Below are 11,452 nucleotides of genomic sequence, written 5' to 3'. Positions count from 1 at the left end.
TAAAAAAAAAAAAAAAAAAAAAAAAAAAAGGTCTCAAAGAGCAGTGGATTCCTAGTGCCTGCACCGAGTCCCAGCAATAACCCTAGAGGCAAGTTTGAATCTAGGCTGGGTCACATTATCACCTTGCACAAGTTTCTTTAACTTCTAGCTCTCTCACCCATAAGGTGTCATGTCTAACAAATATACTTTTTTTAAATCTTTATTTATTGGATAGAGACAGCCAGAAATCAAGAGTTGGGGGGGTGATAGAGAAGGAGAGAGATAGAGAGACATCTGCAGCCCTGCTTCACCACTTGTAAAGCTTTCCCCCTGCAGGTGGGGGCTGGGGCTCAAACCTGGGTCCTTGCGCATTGTAACACATGTGTTCAACCAGGTGCGCCACCACCCGGTCCCACAAATATACTTTTTGACAGAGTTGTTTTAGGATCAAATGGGGAAACTATAATAGTTGCTAACATGGTTGTGTTCATTCTGCAATAAGCTTTAAGTCTGGATGTTGTATATATTGACTTCAACTTGATAGTCTCCCTAAAGTTTTGCTTCTAGTCATAAACTACATTTCTTCAGGGCTCAGCTGAAATATCAGGATTGGAGTAGATCTCCATGGCTCCTTATAGTTCTAACGCTTGTCTTAAGTTTAACATACATACGAGCCTCGCCAACGAGTCCCTGTCTGCCTCTAACTTCATCTCTTAACAGTCTCCTTTTCATTCACTGCCCTTCTTTCAACTCTTCCAACAACGAGCCCATAACCTTTGTATTTGCTTCCAGCCTGAAAAACTCTTCCATACGAATTTTTGCTTTCCCTCTTTAGAATTCAGCTCAAATGTCACTCCGCAGAGCATTTCCTGCTATGTAAAGCAACATTCACTGTCCCGAGTCACTATCGCAGCAGCCTGTTTTATTTTCCTTATAAAACAATCTGAAGTCATCTTTGTGATGTATTTTATTTATCTGAAGTTGTCTTGCCGATGTATTTGGGTTTTTTGTTTGGTTTTGGTTTGGTTTGGTTTGGTTTTTTGCTGATGTATTTATTATCTGACTTCCTCATGTTAGGGACCTCGCCAAACTGATCAGTCTGGAACAAAAATGTGTATAAACGCGATAATGAGAATAAATCACGGTAATTAGTAAACGGGGGGAATAATGCTGCCTCTTAACTTACTTTTTGAATCACTCTCTAGCCCACACTATCCCAAAAGACGCCATAAACAAAACTCTGCAAGGAACCCTACAAGCCAGACAGTGAGATGCTGAGGGAGGGGACCGGAAGTGACGAAGTGCTTTTCCGCTTCCTCGGCCACACACTTCCGGGTTAGACGAAAGGTGGCCACACTTCTGGACGGTGAGTAGAGAGCGCTTTTTGTTCGTAACTGTGCTATTTAGAGATGCACCTTTGCAGCCAGCAAGACAGCTTGCTGGGATAGTTCGCTTGCATTGGCAAGGAGACAGCACAAGTTCGCTTCCGTCCCCCTCCCCCTGCACTAGGGGAATCTTCGTGCTGCGGTGTCTGCCTTAAAAAGTTAACCAGGAGTGGTGAAGTCCCAGTGATAAATTAAAACCACGCCGTTGTAGTTTGAGGGGTGAGCGAGTTTTGCGTGAGACCTGCCTTTGGCCTGAGGGCCACGTTCCTCCTCCATATCTAGGCGATGCCACCGGAAGGCTGAGAATGTGAGTCTTTGGGTTTAAGAGGATGCAGAGTTGGACTTCTGGGTAGCTTCTCCCTTCTCAGTCTCAGATTGCTCACCCCAAAGCAGGGCGGGATCGTGTGCCGAATAAGGGGGCAGCAAGGCACGTTTAAATATGCACGGAGAGGGCGGGGGAGATAGCACAATGTTATGTCAACAGGCTCTTAGGGCTGAGGTTCTCTGGTCCCAGGTCCAGTCCCCCGCATCACCGTAAGCCAAAGCCCGAGCTGAGTAGTGCTCTGCTGAAAAAAATAAATAAATAAAATAAAAGTACTGAGGAACCGTTTGGGAGCGGAGATGGGCTAGATTCCACCCCTCTGGAGGCTGAACATGTCATAACTCCTCAAAATGCAACCCGGGGGTTGGGGAAGCGGAATTTATTGTGAAACTGTGCAGTTAAGTCTTCATTTAACGCCAGGCAGGTTCTTGGAAGCTGCAACTTTAAGCAAATATAATATAAGGTCCTGAAATAAGCTGCTTTCATTCAGCGTTGCCCAGGACTTTTTTCTTTTTTTGGGGGGGTAGAGGTAGTGGGTTTCTCATCAACGTTATAACCAAAGGACGTTGCAGGAACCGAGGTTATTCGAAAATCAACTGTCTGCTGTGTAACTGGGGGATGGAGCCAAGGTAAAGAATTAGAAAGGCCTTCTTGACCAAGTAACTAAAACTTAGATCAGTTAGGCACATAAAACAAAGCTTTTCAGGCAGGAGTTGCTTTTACAAAAGACCTTGAGATGAAAGGGAACTTGGTGAGCTTCTGGAACTGTAAAGGAGCAGGGTGAATAAATAAAAATCTTTAAGAAAGAGAGACCCCTGCAACACTGCTTCCACCATTCGCCAAGCTCCTGGGGATTGGGGGGGGGGGCTGGGGGTTTGAACCTGGGTTCTTGCACATTGTAACATGAGTGCTTAAATAGATGTGCCACCACTACCCTCTACCACCTAAATATTTCTAATCATTTAAATTAGGGTGAGAGTAGATAGCATAATTGTTATGCAAAGAGACTCTCATGCCTGAGGCTCCAAAATCCCAGGTTCAATAATCCCCCCACACCACCATAAACTAGAGTTGAGCAGTGCTGATTAAAAAAAAAAAAGAATTTAAGTTGTAACCAACTCTTTTCTCAAGTACATCTCTATTACTGTTCTTAAATTCCATATCATATAATACTTTTTTTTTTTTTTAAAGAATTTTATTCTTGAGGGAGATAGGAGGAGAGAAAGAACCAGACATTACTCTGATACATGTGCTCCAGGGATTGAACTTGGGACCTCATGGTTAAGAATCCAATGCTTGGGAGTCTGTGTGGGGGGTGGGGATAGCGTAGTGGGTTAAGCGCAGGTGACGCTAAGCACAAGAACCGACTAAGGATCCCGTCACGAGCCCCCAGCTCCCCACCTGCAAGGGAGTCTTCCCTTCCTCTCTCCACTTCTTTCTGTCCTATCCAACAACGACAACATCAATAACAACAATAACTACAACAATAATAAAAAGCAACAAGGGCAACAGAAAGGAAAATAAATAAATAAATATTAAAAAATTAAAAGAAAAAAAAAGAATCCACTGCTTTATCCACTTCGCCACCTCCTGGACCACAATATATATACTCTTTTCATTTGATAGAGACAGAAAAAATAATGAGAGGAAGGGGGAGATAGCAAGAGAGACAGAGAAACATTTGCAGCTTCACTACTTGTGAAACTTCTCCCCTGCGGGTGGGGACTAGGGACCTGAACTTGGGTCCTTGCACATTATAACATGCACTTTACCAAGTGTGCCTCCATCCAACCCCCAGAATGTATGTTCTCTAAAGTATTGACACTGTAGCCTTATTAAAATGTATTCCAACAAGCCTGGCATAATAGCCCAGCTGGTTGTATACCTGCAGCGCGGGTTTGATCCCTGACCTCATCACGTTGGAGGGAGCTTCAGTGCAGTGATGTCCTTTTCTTTCTTTCTTTTAAAGGATTTTATTTACTTATTAATGAGTAAGGTAGGAGAGAGAAAGAACCTGACATCACTCTGGTACATGTACTGCTGGGGATTGAACTCAGGATCTCATGCTTAAGAGTCAAGTGCCTTAGCCACTGTGCCACCTCCCAGATTACCAGTGCTGTCTTTTTCTGCTGTCTGTCTCTTAGTTTGAAGAAGTCATCCTGGAGCGGTGGGGGGAGGGGAGGAAATCAAAGTTTATTCCAACATGTTACAGAATTTGGATTCTTTGTTTTGACACTAACAAGTCCTATTCAGCCTTTTTCTCAAAGAATGACCCTTAGGGTTGGCATCAGTGGATCCTTGATACCTCTGCTGTGATGCCAAGCAGTGAGACCTGTGCTTTAATGGCGTTGTAGGGTATGGCTTCTAGATGGTGAAAATACAGAAAGGAGCTACACAGAGATCTACTTGCCTTCTTAGCATTCACTTGTCAGCACAGGAATCACACATCAAGTGACTGTTCCAGTTTCCTGTGAAAGTATGTCATTTGAGAAACTGCCCAAGCCAAAGGGTCAGGGGAAGCTTTCTTGAAGAATTGTGACTCAAGCCAAGCTTTGAAAGATCTGGGCGGGAGGAGGGGGATAAGAATTGTATGTCATTAGACCCTGAGCCAAGGAAAGGATGTAGCATGTTTAGGAAAGTGGGGGGGGGGGGGCATGAGTGACTGGAGCACAGGGTTGGAAAGGAGAAATAGAAGATGAGGCAGGGGGTGAGGGGGACAGATGGTGGCACACCTGGTTAAGTGCACACATCACAGTGCCCAAGGACCTGGGTTCAAGCCCCTGGTCCCCGCCTGCAGGGGGAAGGTTTTACAAGTAGTGAGGGAGGGCTGCAAGTGTCTCTCTCTCTCTGTCTCTTTCCCTCTCTATCTCCCCTACTCCTCTCAATTTCTGTCTCCAATATTAAATTTAAAAAGAAGAAGGTGAGGCAGGGAGAGGACAAAGATTTGCCTGTGTTATCTCTGTTAAGTATTTCTTCCTGTATCATAAAGGCAGTGGGAATCAGACAAAGTGACTGTGAGCCTCCCAGCTATTTAAAACAATGTAAGTGCATAACCATGATTCTAGTTTTGTCATCTGTCATATAATCTCGTTTCCCTGTATTTTTGTTTTTTACCTGTTCAGAGACAAATGTTTACTTTCCAGAAATAAACCACTGTTGTTAATTAGTTCAATAGGAATAAAATGGAAGGCAAATCTAGCCGATTGGGAGTCCACACTCCAGCTTTTGATAAGAAAAAGGAAAGGCATTCTGTTCATAAAGAAAGACTTCAGAAGCATTCCCATGAAAGTTTCAGAGACTCCGTTTTGGCAAATGAGCTGACTCCTAAGAGTGAAAAAAAGAGAAAGGATTTTCAACATCTCATTTCTTCTCCACTGGGCAAATCTGAACTCTCTGATGAGACTGAAAAGGCCACTTCTATGTCCAAAAAAAAGAAAAAGAAGAGAGAGAGGGGTTTGGGTGTAGACAAGGAAACAGGTATTGTGTATGTCCTGGTGGATAAAGAAAACATAGAGAACATTCAGGAGAATCTCAGTGATGTCGATGTTGTTTATGTTGATAATAGCAAGGAGCAAAAGTCAACCAAAGAGCCTGAAAAAGAGGAACCAGATTCAGATAACAAGTCTGAAGAACTGCCTGTTAAAGTTAAGAAAAAAAAGGGTAAGAAACATAAAAGGACAGTTGCATCCTGTGATGTTGTCCAGGAAATCCCATATGCACCCCTTGCTCTACCCCAGTCAGAAGCACATGAGCAGGGTTCCCTGTTTTCTGTGGGCCTAGAAAGTGAAATGACTCAGCTGCCAGTATCTGCTGATAGAAAAAAGTCCAAGAAAAAAAAGAGAAAACGTTTAAGTCACCAGGAATTTGAAACAGCATATGAGCCTGAGACTCCGGAGAATGTGTATTCTGAAGGGCCGCAAGTGGGCAGCTATATGGGAACTGCAGAAGGCAGCGAGGAGCCCACCAGCATAAAGAAAATGTCGAAGAAAAGGAAGCAAATGTCTTCTGCTGGGAATGCGATAGTGTCTGCTGGGGATAGTTTAGTGCACAGTCTGAGCGCTGAGGACATACTCTTTGATTCACTGGAAAGTAATGATACCTTAATTGAAGATGTGACATCTGAGCCACAAGAGGAGGAAGCCCGAGTGGATTCCAAAGAGGGGCAAAGGTAATGTGGGAGTGCAGTGTTACGTGTGAATTATGTCTGTGACCTCTTGGACATAAGTCAGATTAGATTTTCACCAAGAATTTCCAGCCCTTAAATTCTGTGAAAAAAAAATTGCCTTGTTAACATGGTGGGTAGCTCATCATTGTCAAAAAATTCCATGAATAAGCTTAAAAGGCATTTGAGATGGTTAAATAGAAGAAATCATTAGATAACTGATAACTTTTGTTATCTAATGCTACAGAACAGGGAGAAAATTTGAGTTAGGGTTCTCACTAGTAAATATAGATAACATTAGTATGCACCCCAGCATGGAGTATTGAAATCTCAAGAATGAGGTTCCAGGTTTGGTTCCTGGTGTTGCATGTTCCAGAATGATGTTGTAGTTCTCTCTCATTGATAAATAAATAAATATTTAAAAAAATACCAAACGATATAGTTAATATGCTAGATGATGAAAAGATGCCTAGCCGCTTTGTCTTTGTTGCTGACACGTGAGGTAGATTTTCTCCACATTTTTATTTAATGACTTTCTTGTATTTTTTTTTTCCCTTTTGTTGCCCTTGTTTTTTTATTGTTGTTGTGGTTGTTATTGTTGTTGCTTTTGATGTCATCGTTGTTGGATAGGACAGAGAGAAATGGAGAGAGGAGGGAAAGACACAGGGGGATAGAAGGATAGACACCTGCAGACCTGCTTCACCGCCTGTGAAGCGAAGCCCCTGCAGGTGGGAAGCCGGGGGCTCGAACAGGGATCCTTATGCCGGTCCTTGTGCTTCGCAACACATGCACTTAACCCACTGTGCTATCGCCATACTTTCTTGTATTTGTTAGGTTATCCTGGCTTAAAATGTTTTCAACTAGGCCTTGAAAGAGGTGGGAGAGGTATCCTACTCTCGTGGTGGTCATAATAATAGAGGACATTTTCAGGGCACTGATACTGAGGCAGGAATAGTCTGGGATTATGGTTCTTTTTTTTTTAATATTTATTTTATTTATTCCCTTTTGTTGCCCTTGTTGTTTTATTGTTGTAGTTATTATTGTCATTGTTGTTGGATAGGACAGAGAGAAATGGAGAGAAGAGGGGGAAGAAACAGAGGGGGAGAGAAAGATAGACACCTGCAGACCTGCTTCACCACTTGTGAAGTGACTCCTCAGCAAGCAGGGAGCCAGGGCTGGAACCGGGATCCTTACGCCGGTCCTTGCGCTTAGCGCGCTTAGCCTGTTGCGCTACAGCCCGACTCCCTGGATTATGGTTCTTAACTTAGATTTTTAGGCTATGACCCTTTAAAAGCTGTTGACAATTTATTAGGAAAATAAACCACCCTTACCCCCCCCCCCACAAGTTGGTTATCTGAGGAGATTCAGAGTTTAGAGATGATGTCTATCTTTCCCCCTCTCTGGTCTTCCCTTCCTTTCTTAATTTCTCTCTGCCCTATCTAGCAACAACATCAATAAAAATAATAACAAGGGCAACAAAAATGGGGGAAAATGAACTCCAGGAGCTGTGGATTCCTAGTGCAGGCACTGAGCCCCAGCAACAACCCTGGAGACAGAGAGAGAGAGAGGGAGTGTGTGTGTTTGGCTAATTATAAAGTATCTAAAACAAAAAATTAAGATATAGTAGTATAAGTATAAATACAATATATATAAATATAAATATCTGGGACCGGGACCAGACAACTGGGTTCAAGCTCCAGCTCCCCACCTGCAGGGGGGGTCGCTTCACAAGTAGTGAAGCAGGTCTGCAGGTGTCTTTCTCCCTCTCTGTCTCCCCTTCCCTTCTCAATTTCTGTCTGTCCTATCCAGTAAAATAGAAAAATGGTCACCAGGAGCAGTGGATTTGTAGTGCAGGCACTAAGCACCAACAATAACCCTGGAGGCAAATAATAATAATAAATGGGACCAGCAAAATAGTTCACCTGAATGGCATGCCTCGCTGTCTCTTTTTTCTTTTTAAGATTTTATTTATTTATTAATGAGAAAGAATCAGATGTCATTCTGGTATGTGTGCTGCCAGGTATCAAACTTAGGAGAGAGTCCAATGCTTTATCTGCTGTGCCACCTTCCAGACCACTCTCTCTTTCTATATGAAATAAACCAGGTTGGAGTAGTGAGACCCTGGAGACAGAAAAAAGAAATATCTACTGGAAATAGTGCTTGAGGGGGTCAGGTGGTAGCACAGTGAGTTAAGCGCACATGGCGCAAAGTGCAAGGACCAGCTTAAGGAACCTGGTTCGAGCCCTAGCTCCCCACCTGCAAAGGGGTTGCTTCACAGATGGTGAAGCACATCTGCAAGTGTCTGTTTTCTTTCCCCCCTCTGTCTCTCCTCCTCTCTCGATGTCTCTCTGTCCTATCCAACAACGAAAACAACAATAATGACAATAATAAGGGTAGCAACAAAAGGGAAAAAATGGCCTCCAGAAGCAGTGGATTCATAGTGTAGGCACTGAGCTCCAGCAGTAACCCTGGAGGCAAGAAAAAAAAAAAAGAAAAAGAAAGAAATAGTGCTTGAGGTCACACATTTACCTTCTAAGCAATCTTTGAGATGTACTCTAAGTTAGTAGGATTTTAGAATTCTGAGATCACAGGCTGAATCAGCTCCAAACTTTCTTCCATTTTTAATGCTGTATTAGTCTAAATGAGAGTATTTCAGACAAAGCATTTAAGTTGTTAGAGCAGCTGATATGGTAATATTGACCAATCTTACTTTCCCACTTAGGTTAGAATCTACAAATGAAGAAAATAATTTGGAATCAGTTAATGATTCTGAAGCAAAATATTTATCTGAAGATTCAGGAGACTCAAATGATTCAGATGTAGATTTGGGTTCTGCTGTGAAGCAGCTCCAAGAGTTTATTCCGGACATCAAGGACAGGGCTGCCACTACAATTAAACGCATGTATCGGGATGACTTGGACCGTTTTAAGGAGTTCAAAGCACAAGGTAATACAAAGTGATCGAGTAGGGTCTTGAGTTTGGTCACCAGCTTCAAATGTACTAGAATGATGCTCTGGCTCAGCCTCATTGAGCAATAAATAAATATGGTATATTGCACCAAAGTAAAAGACTCTGGGGTGGGGGATAGGGTATTCAGGTCCTGGAACATGATGGCAGAGGAGGACCTAGGTGGGGGGTTAAGATTGTTATATGGAAAACAGAAATGTTACGCATGTACCAACTATTTTATTTTACTACTGACTCTAAACCATTAATCCCTCAATAAAGAAAAATAGGGGGACCAGGTGGTGGTACACCTGGTTGAGCGGACATGTTACAGTGTGCAAGGATGTGGGTTCGAGCCTCAATCTCCATCTGCAGGGGGAAAGTTTAGCAAGTGGGAAAGCAGTGCTGCAGGTGTCTTCTCTCCCTCTATACCTCTCCCTTCCTCTCAATTTCTATCTCTATCAATAAATAAATAAAGATAGTTTAAAAAAAAAAAAGGAATAAGTTGCAGGAAATGAGGGCAATCTAGCTGCAATGTCTGTTAGCAGATTGCTCACTAGACCAATCTGACTGGCTCTCCCCTCCCCTCTACACTCCATGTGTTCCCTTCTGAAACTACATGTTCAATCAAGAAGGACAACTTTCCTTAAATAGAGGTGGATTATTTGGGGCCAGGTGGTGACACACCTGGTTAAGCACTCACAGGTTCAAGCCCCTGGTCCCCACCTGCAGGGAGGAAGTTTCACAAGTGGTGAAGCAGGGCTGCAGGTGTCTCTCTGTCTCTCTCCCTCCTCCTCCCCTCTCAATTTCTCGCTGTCTCTATCCAATAATAAGTAAATAAAAATATAATTTAAAAAGAGAGATTATTCTAGGTCCAGACAATATTCTAGCTCCATAGCTAGAATCTCTTCCAAAGCAAGCTTTCAAGAAGAAACTACAAATTTAAAACTACAATACAAGCTGAGCGTCTGTTGTTGAGGCGTTATACAACAGGCCATTAAAAAAGTGAAAAGGAGGGTGCAGTGGTGCAGCAGGTTAAGCACACATGGCATGAAGCACAAGGACCAGCCTAATTAACCCAGTTCAAGCCCCTGGCTCCCTACCTGCACAGGGGTGGCTTCACAGGCGGTGAAGCAGGTCTGCAGGTGTCTATCTTTCTCTCCCCCTCTCTTTCCCCTCCTCTCTCAATTTCTCTTTGTCCTATCCAATAACAATAGCAATAACAACGATAAACAAGGGCAACAAAAGGGGAAAAATAGCAATGGATTTGCTATTTTTATTATCCATTGCTACCAGGAGCAATGGATTTGTGGTACAAGCACAGAGCCCCAGCAATAACCCTGGAAGGAAAAATAAAAAGTGAAAAGACTCAGAATTAATCAGGTTGAAGAAATTTATTAAAAAAAAAAAAAAAGCAGACTTTTAAAAATTACAGTTTTATCACTGGTGATTTAACAGTGGTTTTCAAAATTGTATGATTTCAGGGATATAGTTTCACACCTCTGTCATATGTGTGTGTGAGAGCTGCTGCACCCTCCCAAAGTTCCTTCCCCCAACCCCTACCGTTGTAGTTCTCACATCACAGTCTGAGACAGCTTGGTTACTTACTTTTTTTTGCAAGTTAATCTACTTTATTTATATTCCACATTTGAACAAAGCCATTCAGGAGTTGAATAAAAGAAATAAAAATTATTATTATTATCATTGTTATTTTTAAATTTCTTTATTGGGGGATTAATATTTTACAGTTGATAGTAAATATAATAGTTTATACGTGCATAACATTTCTCAGTTAAAAAATTATTTTTAAGCATCTGTAGAATGATCCCATTTTATCTATATAGTCCATATTGAAACTTTAAAAAATATTTTATTTATTTTTCTGTTTGTTGCCCATGTTGTTTTTATTGTTATTGTGGTTGTTGTTGTTATTGATGTCATTGTTGCCAGATAGGACAGAGAGAAATGGCAAGAGGAGGGGAAGACAGAGAGGTGGAGAGAAAGGTAGACACCTGCAGACCTGCTTTACCACTTGTGAAGCTACACCCCGCAGGTGGGGAGCTGGGGGCTCGAACCAGGATCCTTGCGCTTTGCGCCATGTGCACTTAACCTGCTGCGCTACCACCTGACCCCCCCATCTTGAAATTTTTATGAAAGACACTTTAAAAATCAACCAAAGGAGGCCTGGAGATAACTGGTCTGATAGCACATGTAGCTTACCATGTGTGAGCCCCCTGATTTGAGTACCATGACACCAGGGAAAGCTCCATGGACGGGAGAACTGTGATGTCTCTCCCTTGCTCTCTCTCTTCATTATTATTATTATTATCTTTATTTACTGCACAGAGACAGCTAGATATTGAGAGGAGTAGAGAGACAGAGAAACGCTGTCAGCCCTGCTTCACCACCTGTGAAGCTTCCCCTGCTCCTTGTGCCTTGTGCTCAAGCAGGTGTAGCACCACCCAGTCCCTCTCTGCCTCGCTGTCTATCAGAAATAGAAGGAATGAGAAAGTCAGTCCAGGAGTGCTAAAATTTGTTGTTTGCAAAGCTCAGGTGCCACACAAGAAAATAAATAAAACGTGTGTGTGTGTGTATGAAAACTGGGCTATCTATATGTATATATATATAGTCATATATATATGCTACTTGGTTACTATA

At 42.5% G+C, this 11,452-nt stretch overlaps 1 protein-coding gene across 6 annotated transcripts in view; it reads left to right on the top strand.

Moving 5' to 3' along the window:
- Positions 1-1,309: 1,309 nt before the first annotated feature.
- TTF1 (transcription termination factor 1) overlaps positions 1,310-11,452 on the top strand; it is a 43,311-nt gene continuing 33,168 nt past the window's right edge. For 4 of the 6 annotated variants that reach the window (XR_009552127.1, XM_060200446.1, XM_060200443.1 and 1 more), the window contains exons 1-3: positions 1,311-1,345; positions 4,809-5,854; positions 8,571-8,794. Coding sequence is in view for 5 of the 6 variants with exons in the window: in XM_060200446.1 (XP_060056429.1) it covers positions 4,869-5,854; positions 8,571-8,794 (1,210 nt within the window). In the remaining variant the exon portion in view is untranslated. Of the gene's footprint in view, positions 1,346-4,652; positions 4,728-4,808; positions 5,855-8,570; positions 8,795-11,452 lie in introns of those variants that run through there. The other 2 variants (XM_007527880.3, XM_060200444.1) reach the window with 2 other exon arrangements.

Source organism: Erinaceus europaeus, chromosome 10 (assembly GCF_950295315.1).
Source record: "Erinaceus europaeus chromosome 10, mEriEur2.1, whole genome shotgun sequence".
NCBI lineage: Eukaryota > Metazoa > Chordata > Mammalia > Eulipotyphla > Erinaceidae > Erinaceus > Erinaceus europaeus.
Note: the sequence above shows the minus strand (reverse complement) of the source record. Positions and strands in the feature narration are given on the sequence as shown.